The 19,535-nt window shown below is 40.5% G+C and overlaps 1 protein-coding gene across 9 annotated transcripts in view; it reads left to right on the top strand.

Moving 5' to 3' along the window:
- The window catches only part of TJP1 (tight junction protein 1), a 259,314-nt gene that overhangs the window by 156,702 nt on the left and 83,077 nt on the right, over nt 1–19,535 (top strand). For all 9 annotated transcript variants that reach the window (XM_061394641.1, XM_061394644.1, XM_061394640.1 and 6 more), the window contains one exon: nt 18,418–18,474. In XM_061394641.1, the coding sequence (XP_061250625.1) occupies nt 18,418–18,474 (57 nt within the window). The remainder of the gene's footprint in view (nt 1–18,417; nt 18,475–19,535) is intronic.

Raw genomic sequence — 19,535 nt, 5'->3', positions numbered from 1 at the left:
CTGTGTTCTCCTCTTATAGGGGAGAGCGTGGTCCCAGTGCGCACAGTCAGGGTGCTGGACACTCCACTTAGTGCCTGAAGCAGGGGCACTATCCTGTTAGCTGGCATTCTCAGTGGAGCCCGTCTTAATAGCAGGGAAGAGGCGTATGGGAATTACGATATTTCTGTGTGTGTACACTCACACAAACATCTACTTATTCTGTATATTCGTGTGTGTGTGTACTTGTTTATTTAATATGGGATGGAGGTTGGTTGAGCCCCAGACCAGTAAGATGTGCTGCGGTTCCAGAGGAAGTTACTCAGTTGCTTTTGAAAATGTTTTTACAATAACGCTGAGGAAGAATTGCAGTCTTTATTCTGATGAATTAGGGATTAGAGATGAAGAACTATCCCTACTTCAGTGCACCCAGTCCAGTTGGATTACATGTCCAGTATGGTGAATGACCAATTAGCAAATTCCTTTTCACCTGAGCACCTTGTATTTCTCCACTTGTTCCATCTGTATTGTCTACCATTCACATCCCTCTCCTCTAACACACAGACATAGACACACGTGAACACATGATGGGGCTTCCCAGATGGCGCTAGTGGTAAAGAACCCATCTGGCAATGCAGGAAACCTCAGAGATGCAGGTTTGATCCCTGGATTGGGATGATCCCCTGGAGGAGGGCATGGCAACCCACTTCAATGTTCTTATCTGGAGAATCCCCATGGACAGAGAAGCCTGGTGGGCTGCAGTCCATAGGGTCACTTAGCACGCACACACATATAATATATATCACACCTCTTCTCCCTTTGTTGTTCTTGTTCACTTGCTAGGTCGTATCCAACTCCCTGCAGCCCCATGGACTGCAGTACTCCAGACTTCCCTATCCTTCACTGTCTCCCAGAATTTGCTCAGATTTATGTCCATTGAGTAGGTGATGCCATCCAACCACCTCATTCTGTCACCCCTTCTCCTTTTGCCCTCAGTCTTTCCCAGCATCAGAGTCTTTTCCATTGAGTCTTTTTAAATGGCCCCAGTACATGTGCTCCTCCTAAAACTCCTCTGCATCTTAATTGCCTTTACAAGTAAAGACCAAAGTTCATAATAAAATCAATAAACTCCTACAGGATTATTTGGCCCCTGCCTACTTCTGTAGCCTCACCTTGCATCTCCCCCACCTTGGGCTCCGTTCTCAACCTGCGCTGTCCTTTTGAGCAGGTACTGAACTTCCTGCCTGTTTGTCTTTAGTTCGTCTCATGGCTTGCATTCTTTCCTTTATAATATTTAAGCCTGTGATAATAGGTTGAGTTGTGGCATTTCTTAATCATTCGATTCTCCCATTAGACTTTAAGCTCCATGAGAACAAAGGTCATCTTGGTGTGTCTCGTTATCACCGAGCTTAACACAGTGTTGAGCACATAATAAATGTAGATATTGTGAAAGTATAATTCAGAAAGTGCTTTCGTACCCTAGGGCTATTGCACATACTGTTTTCTCCACCTGGAAGGAACGAGGATCCCTCGTTCACCCAGCATTTGTGCCAATTCATTTTTCTTCAAACAACTGATTATCAGCTTATTAAATAAGCCCATTTCAGCATCTGCATTGGTGACTTCATCCCTGACTCCTGGTCCAGTCCTGGTGGAGGTGGTCTACTTAATTATGTCTCAGAAGGACCTGCTGGTCAAGAGTGTCTGCGGAGCCTCTTTTGAAAGCCACCCCACATTTTAGGACCTTCCCCACCAGGTTTCCTTGTAGCTGTTCTCAGGGTCTTGGTATGCACCCAAACCGGTCCTTCCAGTTTGAGGTGCTTTTCCTTTGTGTGTCTGGTCAGGTCAGTGTTGAGGTTGCTGAAGATGATTGTGATTCGATAAACTGCCATTTCTAGTCTGCCAGGTTCTTCCTGCATTTTAAAAAGCAAGGTCAAAGCTAGGCTTCCAGACAACCTTGTTCCTCTGGGTGTGCCCTCAGCTGGGAGTGGCTGTTTCTCTGCTGGAGCGGCCAGATCTCTGGCCCAGCTCTTCTCCACGAGAGCCTTGCTCTGAGCCCAGAAAACACCCTGTGCTCTCCCTGTCCTGTCCTGCACAACAGTGTGTTACCTCTTGTCTGCTGCCTATTTGATTAGAATCTGAGGCCGCTTCTAGACCAGGGGCACAGTTTTCTCTCTGGTGCTCATTACTACTCATAGACCAGGTTACATTTAGCCTAGAAACTCGCAGAAGTTGCTGTGCGTCTCCGGAACGTGTGCGCCTGTCCTTACAAAAGAGGAGACAGCTGCTGGAGGAGCCAGCCCCCTGAAGCATGGCTTACCTGCTTGGCATCTTGTCGCAAGATTCTTGGTCAGGCCTTTCCTAGATTCAGTAATTAACTTCTAGTCCCCTCAATTACCCCTCACCCCACCCTCACCCCCATTTTTTTTAAGTGGAAAATTTCAAGACCATCCAAAAGTAAATGAGTATAATGAATCCCCACACTAGCATCACAGGCCTAGTTGTCAGTTATGGCCGTCTTGTTCCATCTATACTTCTACCCACTGTATTGTCTCTCCCCCATTATTTCAAAGCAAATACCAGACTTGTCTTTTCGTCTGCTAATACTTAAATTTGTTCACTTGCTAAGTCCTGTCTGACTCTTTGCAACCCCATTGACTGCAGCACACCAGGCTTCCCTGTTCTTCACTATCTCCTGGAGTTTGCTCAAACTCGTGTCAATTGAGTTGATGATGCCATCCGACCATCTCATCCTCTGTTATCCCCTTCTCCTCCTGCCCTCAACCTTTCCCAGAATCAGGGTCTTTTCTAGTGAGTCAGCTCTTTGCATCAGGTGGCCAAAGCATTGAGTATCTATCTCTAAAAGATAACTCTTTCTGTTTAAAGGTAGTTTTTTAAAAAAAAAATTACTTATTATTTTTGACTGCATTGGGTCTTCATTACTGTATGCACAGGCTTTCTCTCGTGGCAGTGGGCAGGCTACGCTCTAGTCTCGGTGTGTCAGCTTCTCATTGTGGTGGCTTCTCATCACAGCACAGGCTCTAGGGTGAGTGGGCTTTAGTAGTTGTAGCACTCAGGCTCAGTAGTTGTGATGTATGGGCTTAGTTGCCCTGAGGCATGTGGGATCTTCCTAGACCAGGGACTGTGTCCCCCACATTGCAGGAGAATTCCTATCCACTGTACCACCAGGGAAGTCCAAGAACTCTTTAAAGAAAAAATTAATATTGTTACCACACTTTAAAAATAACTTCTGAATGAGAAAAATCCACCATGTAGTCATTGTGCAGTTTTTTTGTCTGAAGTATCAATTTCCTCTTGAAACATTTAAAAAAAATCCAGATCCAAGTAAACACCTCCCATTGTGGTTGGTGTGTCTCCTGTCTCTAAACTGTAAGACTCCCCCCATCTGGCTCTGTTCTGCCCGCCTGTGGTGCAGTCTTACTGGTGAGGAACAGAATTGTTTGTCCTGTAGGATTTCTGGGTCTGCATTTTCTCTGTGATAGTTACCATCAGTTCTTCTGGCACTCAGCCTTTGTGGTCCAACTCTCACAGCAGTACATAATTACTGGAAAAATCATAGCTTTGACTATACAGACTATACCTTTGTCAGCAAAGTGATGTTTCTGCTTCTTAATACCCTGTCTAGGTTTGTCATAGCTTTTCTTTCAAGGAACTAGTGTCTTTTAATTTCATGGCTGCAGTCACCATCCACAGTGATTTGGGATCCCAGGAGAATAAAATCTGTCACTGCTTCTACTTTTTCTCCTTCTGTTTGCCTTGAAGTGATTGGACTGGATGCCATGATCTTAGTTTTTTGAAGTTGAGTTTTTAAGCCAGTTTTTTCCATCTCCTCTTTCACCCTCATCAAGAGGCTCTTTAGTTTCTCTTCTTTTTCTGTCATTAGAATGGTATCATCTACATATCTGAGGTTGTTGATATTTCTTCCAGTGACATTGATTTTAGCTTGTGATTCTTTGTGTTATTTTAATTTGCATTTCTCTAATTATGACTGAGTTTGAATATCTTTTCAAACCTTAATATCCTTTTTGTGAAATACCTTTTTCCCATTTTTAATTGAATTTTTGTTCTTCTCCCTGCAGTTTTGGATTTCTTTATGTATTAGATATACTGGCTCATACTGGCTCTCACACTTGGAAGTGTGAGAAGCTACCATGCTTCCGAGTATGAGAGCCAGTGGCTCTAATACATAAAGAAATCCAAAACTGCAGGGAGAAGAACAAAAGCTCAATTAAAAAATGGGAAAAAGATATTTCACAAAAAGGATATTAAGGTTTGAAACAATGTTCAGACTCAGTCATAATTAAAGAAATGAAAATATTCATGTTTCTATTTTGGTCAGGCATACTTTAAAAATTTTTTGTGTACTTAGATTTATTTTATATCCCTTACGTATTGAGTTATTCTTAGAAAGCCTTTGCCTACACCATCATTAAAGAGGAATCCACTCAAGTTTTCTTCTAGTATATCTCTCATTTCATTTTTTACATTTAGATCTCTAAGTTTATTGGAAGGTTATTCTTGTGCTTGGTGAGATATAAATCTAATATATGTTTTTTCCAAGTGACAGCCCAGATGTTCTAGCAGCATTTATTAAAAAGTGCATCTCTATTTCAGTGACTTGAGACATTACCTTTTTCACACACTGATTTTCCATTTATTGGAAGGTAGGGTTTCCCAGGTGGCTCAGATGGTAAAGCATCTGCCTGCAATGTGGGAGACCTGGGTTCGATCCCTGAGTCAGGAAGATCCTCTGGAGAAGGAAATGGCAACCCACTCCAGTACTCCATGGAGGAAGATTGCATGGACGGAGGAGCCTGGTAGGCTATAGTCCACAGAGTTGCAAAGAGTCGAACACGACTGAGCGACTTTACTTTCTGTTTAAGAATTTTTCCATTATTCCACTGGTCTATTTACTTATGCCTCAGTGTCACACCATTAATTGTGGATGCACCTTATGATGAGTCTTACTTCAGAGGCCATAACTTGATAGGGATAGTTTTCCCCAGTAGCTTTTCTTCTGCGGTGTTTTTTTTTTTTTTTTTTTAACCTGTTATTAAACTTAAATGGAAACATGTTCTTATGTGTGGCTTCTTTTGTCCATTATTGAGCAGCGTTCATCCATATTTACTTATGTGTATTAATCGCTCAGTTGTGTGTGACTCTTGCAACTCCATGTACTGTAGCCTGCCAGGCTCCTCTGTACATGGGATTCTCCAGGCAAGAATACTGGCGTGGGTAGCCATGTCCTTCTCCAGGGGATCTTCCCGGCCCAGGGATAGAACCCAGGTCTCCTTCATTGCAGGCAGATCCTTTACCGTCCAAGCCACCAGGGATTGTGTAGGTTGAGTTTATTCATTTCATGGCTGTAATATTCCATTGACTGAATGTTGCATCATTGGTGGGCATCTAGATTATTGTAGATTGTTTCTGGTTTTTGACTGTTAAAAATAGTGCTTTTATGAACATCCTTATACATAAATTCTTGTGCATATATGGACATGTTTCTATTGATTGATCATCCAACATGCTTAGTTTTGCCAGTTTCCCAAAGCCGTGGTACCAGTTTGCACTCCCACCAGTGCTGAGTTCTGATTAGAGTGTTCATTACTGTTCTTTTTTTTTTTTTTTTTAAGCTTCCTGTGTGGTTGTGTGTGCATTTAGTTGTGTTTTCAATTTGTATTACCCTGTTGAGTAAGGAAGTAGAGTACTTTTTCCACATGTTTACTGACCATTTTGATGTCCCCTTGTTTGACGTGCTCCCCTCAAGCCCCCAGTCCATCTTCTCTGTTAGGTGCTCTGTCTTTGTTGATAGGAATTCTTTTGTGTTTTCTGAATGTGAATATTATATATATATGTATATATATGTGTGTGTGTGTGTTAGATATTTGCAGATTATTTTTCTACATTTAAAACTTGCTTATTAAGCTTTTATATTTGAAACAAGCTTAGTGAAGCAGGAAAAAAAGGCACTATGCCTATAAGAGCCCCAAGTGGCTATAGCTAAAAAGTAATACAGATTTGCCCTGGAAATAGGAGCATAAGGTTATGAAAAGATTGTAAGGAGTGGATGAAGCATTTACTGGAATGGAAGTCCAGCTCGATGAATGAGCTTCTTGATGGCAGGATGTTTCTGATAGGGGACCACTGACACAGAAGAGAAGGCCCAGAGGCTCCACAGGTTGGAAAGTCTGAGGTAAAATGAAACTTCAGAGGTTACTTTAAAAGCCCAGTTTTATGTGAAAACAAACATGCTGCTTCTCTGTTGTGTATGGAAGAAGTCTTAAGCTACCCAGTGGCTGTCATTCTAACTGGTGCATTTACTTCCTTCTCACTGAACCTGATATGCTGCTTCCACCTTAATTTTAGTGAGCTGTCTGGCCCAGGGGAGTGAGCCTGCATGAGGCTAAGCAGCTGAGACCTTACCTCAGACATTGTGATTTGTCTAGTTTGAGGATTGAGGTGGAGTAAGGAGGCTGATTTTAAAGATGTGACCTTTTAAAGAAATGTGTAGTGTACACATTTGTACAAATTTGCTGTTTATCATTAAGTGCTTTGTTAGAAAAATAGCATAGTTTTTCATATATTTTATTATTTAGAAATTGAAAAGATTTTCTGAAACCTTTTGATTTTTTTTTTTTTGAAAATCAAATAGTGGTTTAGTGAGGAGAATGAATAATAAGAAACTCCACAAAACTGATATATTAATTACCCATTCAGGTTCCTTCAGTGAGTTGATTATTTTCTTTATCATCTAAAGGAAGAATAATTTTGGTTTTGTTAGGAATTTGATGAATTTGCCTATATATGATAGTTCAAAATGTGACTTCTTAGATGTTCTGCTCAAAGCAGATGTAATCAAGATGACATTTTTTTGGTACCAGCAATCTTCAGCTCCTTAACTCTTGTCATTATCATTCTTCTTTCTTCTATTTTTTTTCAGCTCTGTGAATATTTACTTTTAATATAACTACAGTGGTTTATAATATCAAGTTTCAAGTGTTTAGCTGCAGATTCTTTTACATTATAGGTTACTATGAGCTATTGCTGATCCTGCTATTGCAGTTCCCTGTACTATACAGTAGGCCCCTGTTTAATATATAATGGCATGTATCTTTTAATCCCTGTATATATGCCCAAGAGTGGGGTTGCAGGATTATGTGGTAGCTCTGTTTTTAGGGTGATGTTTGTTTGATTTTTATTAGAGTATAATTGCTTTACAATGTGTTACTTTCTGTTGTATAGCGCAGTGACTCAGCTAGACATACACATATATCCCTTTTTTGGATTTCCTTCCCATTTAAGTCACCACAGAGCATTGAGTAGAGTTCCCTGTGCTATATAATAGGTTCTCATTAGTTATCTACTTTATACCAATCTGCTGCTGCTGCTGCTAAGTTGCTTCAGTCGTGTCGGACTCTGTGCGACCCCATAGACGGCAGCCCATCAGGCTCCTCTGTTCCTGGGATTCTCCAGGCAAGAACACTGGAGTGGGTTGTCATTTTTATACCAATCTACATAGTATCAATAGTATATCTATGTCAGTCCTAATCCCCCAGTTCATCCCATCCCTATCCCCCTTTGCTGTGCATAGGTTTGTTTTCTATATCTTTGTTTCTATTTCTGCTTTGCGAGTAAATTCATTTGTATCATTTTTCTAGATTGGGCATATAAGCTATACTATATATTTGTTTTTCTTTGACCTCACTGTATGACAGTCTGGGTTCATGCAGGTATCTTCCTCTCGCAATTATTGTTTGTAGATTTTTTTGATGATGGCCATTCTGACGGTGTGAGGTGATACCTCATTGTAGTTTTGATTTGCATTTCTCTAACAATTAGTGAGGTTGAGCATCTTTTCATGTGTCTGTTGCCCACCTGTATGTCTTTGGAGAAATGCCTGTTTAGGTCTTCTGCCTGTTTTTTGATTGGATTTTTTTTTTTTTTTTTAATATTGAGTTGCATGAGTTGTTTGTATGTTTTAGAAATTAAGTGCTTGTACATTCTTTCTCGGTTTGTAAGTTGTCTCTGTTTATGGAAAAACTTTTAACTTTTGAGTTAATGTTAGAGAAAAGTTGTAAAAATACTAGAGTTGTATCTTTCATTCTACTCACCCTACATTTCCCATAACTGTAACTGTAGAACATCTATCAAGGATAAGAAATTGACATCGATCCAATAATAACTAAATGACAGACCACATTTGAACTTTGTTAGTTCATCCTTTTTCTCTTCTAGGATTCCACTTTATGTTTAGTTGTTACTTCTTTTTGGTGTCTTTGAATCTGTAACAGATCCTCAGTTTTCCCTCTGTTAATGACTTTTTGAAAAGAACTGATTATTTTTTAGACTGCCCTTTAGGTTGGTTTTGCTCCCCTGGTAACCCAGTTGGTAAAGAATCCCCCTGCAATGCAAGAGACCCTGGTTCAATTCCTGGGTTGGGAAGATCCCTGGAGAGGGGATAGGCTACCCACTCCAGTATTCTTGGGCTTCCCTAGTGGCGCAACTGGTAAAGAAGCCCTCTGCAGTGTGGGAGACCTGGGTTCAATCCCAGATTGGGAAGATCCCCTGGAGAAGGGAAACGGCTACCCTCTCCAGTATTTTGGCCTGGAGAATTCCTTAGACTGTATAGTCCATGCGGTCACAAAGAGTTGGACACAACTGAGCGACTTTCACGTTCTTTAGTTTGGTTTCTGTTGTGTTTTCATCACTGGGATGAGATGGTGCATTTTTGGCAAGAATACTATAAAATACTTGATATCATGTTGTACACCATGTCAAGGAGTTCATAATGTGATACATCTTACTGTTGGTAATGTTTACTTTGGTTACGATGATGTTCTCTCCTGAAAAGTTAATATATTTCTAATTTATAAATATTTTGGAGGAGAGGATTTGAGGCTGTGCTAATCATGTTAATCCTCAAGCACTCACCCACCAGTTTTATCCTCTCTGGGTGGATCTTCATCTGCAGCAATTGGTGGAGTTTGCTTGATGGTAATTCTGTAGCCCCCTTTCCTTCCACATTTTTTTTTTTCTTTCTTTTTTTTTTTTTCACATTTGTTAATTGAAGTTCCACTCTTAACAAAGAGCTGTCCCTTTCCCATTTTCATATTTGATTACATCATATGGATTCATGGGTTATTTTATGGGTTAAAAATCTATTATTATCATTATTTTGTTGCTCAAGTTATCCAGATTTGTCCTCTAGAAACTCTTTGCTGCTGATTCCTGTGTTCTTTTGACAAATTCCCATAACTTTTTGAGCAGTCCTTTCATTTCTAATGCTGCATGATACTCCAGGTTCATCCTGAATTTTCTCTGACCCAACCCTGCAGCCAACCCCTTCTCTGAGAAATTCTAGTTTGTTTTACTAGAGACCAGTATTTAAAAGTTAAAGTCTCTGTGCTAGCCGTGCTCATTGCTGTTGGGCTTTTCGTGCTGCTAGGCTCTCAGCAGACAGCTGGGAAGTAGGGGTGTATGTGTGGATCTACAGGACTCTGTTTCTTCTGTATATGTCTACATGTGTATTTAAACCATGGGTTTATACTGATACCTCAGAGTCCGGTCTCACGTCATACAGTTCAGTTTATCTCCCTCCTTTTCTTATTTATAGCAATAGAAACCCACCTCTGATTATCCTCAGTGCATTTATTCACTCCTAGTGTACACACAAAGCAGTTTGCTTTTTTTACTCATCCCTCTCTCTAGGACTTGAGTGTGTGGAGGATAATGTACCATAAAGCAGGACTGGTGCACAGAGAACACTCAGAAATACCACTTCCCCATCTCTTCGGCCCCTTTCCCTTCCCTTTCTACCTGGAAAAAGTTTGAAAGGTCTTTTATCCATCTTCAGTCACTAGAAAATGTCAACCTAAGAAGTTTTATTGCCAATAACTGGAAAGCACTGATTTTTGGGGGAGTGCTGTAACTATCCCTTCGTGTACCTATAATGGTTAATGGTGACTTAATTAGCTGATATTCTTTCACTTGGATCTTAGGACAGCAGCAAATAGGCAATTTATCTGTAAACTTACTTAAACTTTGATCAACTAGAAAAATTCTAGGTCCACTTACATCTTTTGTCTAGCTCTTGATATTTTTTAATCATATCCGTCTCATCAAACAGTATCTGATGTCTCCTAAATTCTCAGCCAAGGAGTGTACACAACAATGTATTAGAAAATTTAGCTGAAGTTGAAATAGCAGAATTGGATGCTTTGTTACTTTCAGTTGAGGTTGAGAGGTTCAGTTGAGGTTCAGTTGCTGCTGGTTACTTGGATCGTTATTTTTAGTTCTTACGCTTAAGCGAGTTCTTATCTTGTATTTGTGAGGTTTGCTGAATTCCTCATGCTCTTCATTTGACTTCAGGTTTATCTTTTTTATTATCTCTTGAACAGGACATCTCTGTTTTGAAAGTTTGCATAACAGCCCTTCAGATCAATCCAAATATATATTTTCCCCACTTTTTAGCGTGTACACTAGTCTCTTTCTTTTTACTTCATTTGTGTAGCAGTGATCACATTTGAAATTAAATGCTTAACTGAAGGTCAAAGGGGCTTCCCTGGTAGCTCAGCAGTAAAGAACCTGCATGCAAGATAGGAGACACAGGTTCCATCCCTGGTGCGAGAAGATCCCCTGGAGGAGGGCCTGGCTACCCACTCCAGTATGCTTGCCTGGAGCATTCGAAGGACAGAGGAGCCTGGCAGGCTACAGTCCATGGGGTCGCAAAGAGTTGGACTCGACTGAACAACAACAAGAAAAGGTCAAAGAGGGATGGGGGCATCTGTTTTATTCACTAAAACTTAGGCTGTACTTCATAAGTTTCTGGCTCACCTTATCTCAATAGGTGATCTTGCTTCCTATTTTTATTTTGGATGGAAGGCCGAAAAAAAAAGAGAGAGAAACCCAACACTTTATAGGGGAGGAGAATTCAGAAACAATTGAGTGCAGCAGCTCTGCTCAGAGAGGAAGAAGCCCAGTAGCAGCCACCGGAGTGTGACTGCTCTGTTTACTGCTTGGTTTTCCTAGTGAGGACCACGGTCGTCAGCAAAGAATGCTCAGTGTGCTTTATTTAAGAGATGGCCCTGAATAAACTATTTTAAATACATGTTTGACATGGAAAGATCCAACAGTTTAAAAATACATGAAAATTGTATTCTTTTATGATATCTTGATTTTTCTATTTTGTCATCTTTTCTGGACAGTTGTTCAGTCTCTCAGCTGTGTCCAACTCTTTGCGACCCCATGGACTGCAGCACTCCAGGCTTCCCTGTCCTTCACTATCAAGTGCCATTTTTGTGTGAGTTCCTTGCTGGCTGTTCCTTCTCAAGTCTCTGTGGTTCTTGCTTTTTCCCCTTAGAGTACTCATGTTGCACAGGGTCAGCTTAGTGCTTTGGTAATTGGAGCTTTCCCCTTGGGTTCAGAACTACTTTGTAGATTACTCCTAGATTCTTATCTACACCAGATCTCCTGTATCCACCGGTCTACTGCCTGTCTCTCTGCTTCAGTATTCCACAGGCACCTCAACTTAAAGGCGACTAAAACTGAATTCGTCATCTCTTCTGGTTTTTTCATGCAGCTGTCCAATTCAGAAGCCTCTCACCATCATCTTTAGCTTCTCTTCCTTCACTTCCACTTTCTAATTGGTCTCCCTGCCTCAACTCTGTCTTCCATGTCACGATGTCAGAATGGGTCCTTAGTATCTTTCCACTGAGCTCACTGTTGCTAGCCTGACATTACAAGACCTTTGGTGTACTGCTCCAGTGGCTCTTTTACCCACATGGCAGCAGCTCTGTGTGCAGCAGCAGCAACCTATTGACATGCTGATTCCTCTCTGGAACCATCTTTTCCCACTTTCTTTCCTGGTCATCCTTCAAGCCTAAACTCAAATTTTGTTTTCTTGGGGACTCAGTCTCCTGTCTTCTCAGTCAAGCCTTGTCCTCTCCACCTGCTGTGGCACCTCATGCACCATTTATCTAGTGTTCCAAACCTTCTCCTTGAGCCCCTCAGGAAGAGAGGATTCTATTCTTGACCTCCACAGCACTTAGCATCAAAGTCTGGATTGAATAAATGAATGGATTGTTTTAAAATTACAGCCATAAGGATGGTAGGTTTTGACTGGTTGTATGTCTCAGTTAATGTTAAGGAGTTAAGATTTTTCCTACATTTGGGGAACACTGACTTTTAATTTAGTCCATCCTGGATTTGGTCTTCTTCCAGATATAGGTCGTCATGATCTGTGGCTCAGACATAAACTCCTTATTGCAAAATTCAGACTTAAATTGAAGAGAGTAGGGAAAACCACTGAACCATTCAGGTATGAACTAAATCAAATCCCTTATGATTATACAGTGGAAGTGACAAATAGACTTAAGGGATTAGATCTTATAGACAGAGTGCCTAAAGAACTTTGGACAGAGGTTTGTGACACTGTATAGAATGCAGTGATCAAAACCATCCCCAAGAAAAAGAAATGCAAAAAGGCAAAATGGTTGTCTGAGAAGGCCTTACAAATAGCTGAGAAAAGACACACGAAAGGCAAAGGCGAAAGGGAAAGATATAAGCATCTGAATGCAGAGTTCCATAGAATAGCCAGGAGAGATAAGAAAGCCTTCCTAAGTGAACAATGCAAAGAAATAGAAGAAAACAATAGAATGGGAAAGACTAGTGATCTCTCAAGAAAATTAGAGATACTCAGGGAACAGTTCATGCAACCTTGGGCATAATAAAGGATGGAGACGGTATGGACCTAACAAAAGCAGAAGTTATTAAGAAGTGGTGGCAAGAACACACAGAAGAACTATACAAAAAAGATCTTAATGACCCAGATAACCACGATGGTGTGCTCGCTCACCTAGAACCAGACATCCTGGAGTGCGAAGTCAAGTGGGCCTTAAGAAGCCTCACTATGAACAATGCGAGTGAAGGTGATGAAATTCCAGCTGAGCTATTTCAGATCCTAAAAGATGATGCTGTTAAAATGCTACAGTCAGTGTGCCAGCAAATTTGGAAAACTCAGCAGTCACAACAGTTCTGGACAAGGTCAGTTTTCTTTAGAGTCCCAAAGAAGGGCAATACCAAAGAATATTCAAACTACCACACAATTGCACTCATTTCACAAGCTAGCAAGGTAATGCTGAAAATCCTTCAAGCTAGGCTTCAATAGTACGTGAACCGAGAACTTCCAGATGTACAAGCTGGATTTAGAAAAGGCAGAGGAATCAAACCAGAGATCAAATTGCCAACATCTGTTGGATCATAGAAAAAGCAAGAGAATTCCAGAAAAACATCTACTTCTGTTTCATTGACTATGCTAAAACCTTTGACTGTGTGGATCACAACAAACTGTGGAAAATTCTTCAAGAGATGGGAATACCAGACCACCTGACCTGCCTCTTGACAAACCTGTATGCAGGTCAAGAAGCAACAGTTAGAGCTGGACAAAGAAATGGTTCCAAATTGGGAAAAGAGTGTGTCAAGGCTGTATATTGTCACCCTGCTTATTTACCTTATAGCAGAGTGCATCATGTGAAATGTGAGACTGGATGAAGCTCAGGCTGGAATCAAGATTGCCAGGAGAAATATCAATAACCTCAGATTGCAGATGACACCACCCTTAATGGCAGAAAGCAAAGAGGAACTAAAGAGCCTCTTGATGAAGGTGAAAGAAGGGAGTGAAAAAGCTGGCTTAAAAGTCAACATTCAAAAAACTAAGATCATGGCATCCGGTCCCATCACTTTGTGGCAGATAGATGGGGAAACAATGGAAACAGCAACAGACTTTATTTTCTTGGGCTCTGAAATCACTGCAGATGGTGACTGTAGCCATGAAGCTAAAAGACACTTGCTCCTTGGAAGAAAAGCTATGATAAACATAGACAGTGTGTTAAAAAGTAGAGACATTACTTTACCAACAGAGGTCTATATAGTCAAAGATACAGTTTTTCCAGTAGTCATGTATGGATGTGAGAGTTGGACCATAAAGAAGGCTGAGAGCTTAAGAATTGACGCTTTTGAGCTTTGGTGGTGGAGAAGACTCTTTGAGAGTACCTTGGATGGCAAGGAGATCAAACCAGTCCATCCTAAGGAAATCAACTCTGAATATTCATTGGAAGGACTGATGCTGAAGCTCCAATACTTTGGCTACCTGATGCGAAGAGCTGACTCACTGGAAAAGACCCTGGTACTGGGAAGGATTGAAGGCAGAAGGAGAAGGGGCCGACAGAGGATGAGATGGTTGGATGGCATCACTGACTCAGTGGACATGAGTTTGGGCATCTTCTGGGAGTTTGTGAAGGACAGGGAAGCCTGGTGTGCTGCAGTCCTTGGGATCACAAAGAGTCAGACACAACTTAGTGATTGAACAACAACAACAGATATAGGTTCTCCTTGTCCTGTCCATTCTTGTAACTTCCTGTCTTTCCACCACTTGGAATCTGCTGAAAGGACAGTGAAGCCGCCTAAAATTAGGATCTGAAGTTTTGGCAGGAAGCCCTTCACAGTTGGTGATCTGAGTAGTATCTTTGCCAGTTGGAGCTTAGAACAAAGAAACCAAACAAACTCTTTGCACTTTCTGAAAAGCAGCTTTTTGCTCCTTCAGAAATTGGAATTCTGGTCAGTGGATGCTGATTTTGAAGTTGTGTGTAGAACTCAGAGCCCAGGGGCTAAGAGTGTCGCTGTTCTTAATGCCCACATGGTTACCTAATTAATGAATTTGCAGCTTGTTTGGAATTGGAATTACAGCCTAGTAGGATTTTGGAGCTACACAGGGCTTTCTCCTTGAGTTGATGTATCCCATTCCCTAAATGGGGAACACTAAGGTTACTTACCTATTTAATGGCAGACTTGGGTTCTGATCTTGGTGTTCATGGCCTCTTCATTTTCTGTTTAACAGCATGTTTCAGAATTACAGGGGTGATAGTACTGGAATCATTCTTATTGGAGCAACACTTTGTTACTTGTGGTCTCCCCACAAGCCTGAATATTTGGGGAATGAGACTCTTTACCAGAAATCCTTGTGCGACTTACACAATTATGCATTTGGTTTTTTCCAGTAAGAAAAATGATGAGTAGTAAGCAATTTTATAATAAGGATGATGTTTTTAAATTACTTATTTGAGTAAGTAGTAGATGAACTTAGCAGAACACTGTTAAGTGAGAAGTGCTCACAGTGAAAATAAATTTTCCTGCCTGCCTGCCCCAGTTTCTTTTTCTCTACCCCAGAGGAGACAATCCTGGAGTGGAGAAAATCCCCTTCCTTCTTTTTCTAAAGTATCAAAATTTCTGAAGTACCAAATTTAGTAGTACTAAAAATGCTTTATTTCAGTTTTAGCCTTCATAAAACTGAGTGACTTACTTTAAGAATCTGCTCTCCCCACACCTCAGCATTTTATGGTCAAATAGAGCAAAGTGGAAAGAATTACAGTGAGGACTTGAATCTCATCAGCTAAGAGTCTACCGTTGTACTTCACTCACTATATTTGTATTCTCACAAATCTGTGTTCTCATCCACTCACCTCTCAGTGCCTTCCGAAGTCTTCATAAAATCTGCCTAGACAGACAGCAGTGGATGGTTTCGCTGCTTTTGCCAGTGACAGAAGCCAGAGGCCTGAGAGTGGAGAAACGTGGCATGGTCAGTGGTTTAAACTGGGGATGCTCGTGTGCCTCTGTGTATTTGAAACGATAAGGATGAGCTGGGCATAACAACCTATGTTGTAGATATCCTTGGTTTAGTGTGTAGGCTAAGAGCCTAACTGAACATCCTTTTGCATATTTCATTCTCTCTTGGCCCTGTCTTGTTCACTGGTCTCCCTCTGGTGAATTGAGCTGTGTTCGGCTTTATCAGAGAAGTGAGCTGCTGTGTTACCCATTCTGGGGAATCCATTGAGTTGGTTGAGGCGTGTGCTTTTCTGAAGAAACATACTAATTTTGATTAAAATGCTGAGAACCATTGTTTTAGAATTCTTATTTTTCCCCTTATGTGAAATAATCGAAATTTCTCTTATTGTACTCATCTAGAAGCTTGTACCGGAGAAGGCAATGGCACCCCACTCCAGTACTTTGCCTGGAAAATCCCATGGATGGAGGAGCCTGGTAGGCTACAGTCCATGGGGTCGCTAAGAGTCGGGCACGACTGAGCGACTTTACTTTCACTTTTCACTTTCATGCATTGGAGAAGGAAATGGCAACCCGCTCCAGTGTTCTTGGCTGGAAATCCCAGGGACAGAGGAGACTAGTGGGCTGCCGTCTATGGGGTCGCACAAAGTCGGACACGACTGAAGCGACTTAGCAGCAGCAGCTTGTACATTAAGACGTTATTGTATAAACCCCTTTCTAACAGTAATTTTTATAAGTAACGTAATCTTTTGAGTATTACTTGATTTTTCCTAAAAGCAAAGTTAAAAATAGACATTTGAAGTTCAAAGTGGGATCTAATGAATGTGTCTTAAAATATTTGGCAATTTATTCTGATTGGGAATGGAGAAAGAAAAGGAAAAAAAAACGTAATGAAGAGATACCCCATCGTCCCCTCACTTTGAAGATGATCGTGTTAACATTCTGTATATCCTTTTATATATCCTTTGTTTTCCTATTCATGTTTAAACTTTTCTCTATTTGAAAGTGATCCTGTTAAAAATGAGGTAACAGTATACAAGCTGTTTCAGAATTTACTTTTCCTCCCTTCACATTAAATGAATTTTCTCATTTGATTTATATTCTTTTACAAAATGAAAAGCTATGTGCCATTCAAACTATATGCAGGACAATAAATTTTCATTCCAAAGGTTATGTTATGGAGGATCTCTCCTGGTATAAGATCACTTTCAGTTTGCCCTTGTTAGGAAAGGATTTAAAAGCAGTGCTGCTGATTAAAGAAGTGGATCCAGGCATGATGAGCTTAGAGCCGTGCAAGCAATTCTTATTTTTCATAAGTCAGCTAAGCTTGGACAAACTGGCAGTTGCAGATTATTTTTATCATGTGTAATTTAGTAGGACTCTTTCTGTTTAGCAGAATTACTCCTATCATCACTGTGTCACATTGATGGAGGAATTTTTTAAAAATATATGTGTCTCTGTCATTTTTTTTAAAAACAAAACAGCTTTGTTTCCAGTAGAGGTCTCATTAAAAGGAGGTTTTGCTGCACTTGACTGCAAGATTGAAACAAAACGTTAGTGGACAGTTCTTATCTATGGTTGGGGACAGAGGGATCCTTTCTTTGCCTCTCTTGTTCATCTGGCAGGAAAGTTAATCTAGTGGCTCTGAATTGAGGGAAGTGGGCTTTCTTTATAGGGATTCATTTTCTCAGGGGGCATTAATGTTCGATTAAATTTGCTGTGGAAAGAAGTGGGCCCACAGCCCCATGGTGGATATCTTCTCATGATGCTCATGACAGCAGTGTGCTAGGAAAGCTCACCTGTGGCACAGACGTCGATAACTCTGGGTGACAGCGACAGCCTGGCAGTGTCATGCTCAGCGTTCTCCCTTCCACCCTACCTTTGGATAACTCTGGAAAGCCTTTAGACAAATTGTCAATGTCTGTGTATGTTCAGCAACCCCAGCTGCAGAGAATGATAACACTAAAAGAGATTGAATTACTTTAAACTTCCAAGAGCAATGAACCCAATTTACAAGAAATTTACTCTAAATTCCTTAGTGCCCATCCTTTAGATAGTGATTTATTTCCCTCTTCAGTAAAAGCTGTGACAGGAGAAGAACCTGAATTATACAGATGTTTGAGCAGCAGCAACTCTGGGCGCTCGCATCACTTATTTTACCCAGGGATTCTTTGAGAGGGGTGGAATTGTTTGTTCTTTTGTTATGGGCTTGTGTGCATGATATGTATACTGGAAAAGCCCCACCCTTTTTTTTCTTTAGAGTAATAAACAAAATGTGAAGATAATTCTGTAGTAAAATGAGACTAGGTTGAGCAGTAGTGTTACAGCTGATACTGAAGCAACCACTGACCAAACCTATCGAATGGTCTTATCTGTTTTCCTGTAATATGTATAAGTACTGAGTTAAGAGGTATTTGTTGTTTCCTTTCTTTGCACAGTGTAAGGAAAGCTTTTAAATGTTTTTATGTTGTTAGATACTTTAAAAATGCTGTTCTAATTTCTGTCACTGTTAACTTGCAGAATTAGCTTGAGCATTGATTTCAGCTGGCCTGAAGTGAGTGTTGAGTGGCGTTTGTCCAAATTAAGTTAAAACAAAGGAAGTTCCTGTGTATACTTTCCTGTCTCTTACAACAAAAACAGAAGCAAGCAAAAAACTTCTGTAATTATTAAGTGCTCTTCAGAGTACCTAATATTAAAAGTATGGATTTTGGTATTTTACTGTGCTAAATTGTTTGCTAGAGGTTCTCATCTACTTTATGAAAGACATTCTCTTAAAAGATAACTGTTTTTCTTTTCCTCTGTCAGAACACAACAATGGAGGAAACAGCTATATGGGAACAACACACGGTGACACTTCACAGGGTGAGTTCTGTTGAGTAAATAATCTGCGTGTAACTCAGGATCCTGGCAGTTTCTGAAAACAATAGAGGAAAGCCAGATGTCAGGAAGCCAGAAGAAAGGGGAAGAACTTTTCTATAATCCTTTGTTTAAAATCAGAGTTGCAATAAATTCTTTATTAAGGTCAAAAGTGAGCATGATTACTTTTTCATATATCCTTTCGGTTGTTATTTGTATATTGCTGTTTTCAGTCATGACTTAAGAAATCAAGTGGTTTATATTTTAAGTTTTGAGTGATCAGATAAAAGACACCGTATGCTGGTGTAAATGTGTAAACTGTGTTAGTGTTTCTGAGTATATAAGTATATATTGTAAGCTTGGGGTTTAAAATTGAACAAGGTCATGCAAGTAATAAAATCTTAAAAGATATTCCTTGTTTTGAAACATGTAGAACCAAGCTGTTGCTTAAGCATTTGCAGATGGTCAGAGAGCAAATTACAGTGATCTGGGTAAGATTAAGAACTTTGTGGTACTTCCCTGGAGGTTGAGTGGTTAAGACTCTGCACTTCCACTGCAGAGGGCATGGGTTCAATCCCTGGTCAGGGAACTTAAGATACCACATGCCATGTGGCTCTAGAACTAGATGGAAAATTCTGAAATGAGGATTAAGTAAATGATAGCTTTAAAATACTTATGTTAAAAGAAAAAAGTAAGAGCTTTGTCTGAAATGAACCTGTTTGGAATTTGAATTCTAGCACTGCCTGCTTCCCTTTAGAAATGAGCACGCATGGTCCAACTCACTTCTAAAACTTCGGTTTCCACAGGTGTAAAATGTGGCTGATGCCGCCTAATAGTACTTGGCATAAAGTCATGCTGCCCATAGGTCTCCCTTTTCCTCCCTCTGAAGAGAGCTGATTGCGGATTCCCCTTCTCCCTGGAGAACGTGCAGAAAGAGATGAGAGAACAGACAGACGTTTTACACATACTGTTTCTACCCGCTGTGTCCATTACTAGCAAGTTAGAGAGGGGGAAAGTCATGTTCCTAAATTGCGATCTTGTGAATCTTTGAATCTGCACATGATAGG

The sequence above is a fragment of the Bos javanicus genome, chromosome 21 (assembly GCF_032452875.1).
Source record: "Bos javanicus breed banteng chromosome 21, ARS-OSU_banteng_1.0, whole genome shotgun sequence".
Taxonomy (NCBI): domain Eukaryota; kingdom Metazoa; phylum Chordata; class Mammalia; order Artiodactyla; family Bovidae; genus Bos; species Bos javanicus.
Note: the sequence above shows the minus strand (reverse complement) of the source record. Positions and strands in the feature narration are given on the sequence as shown.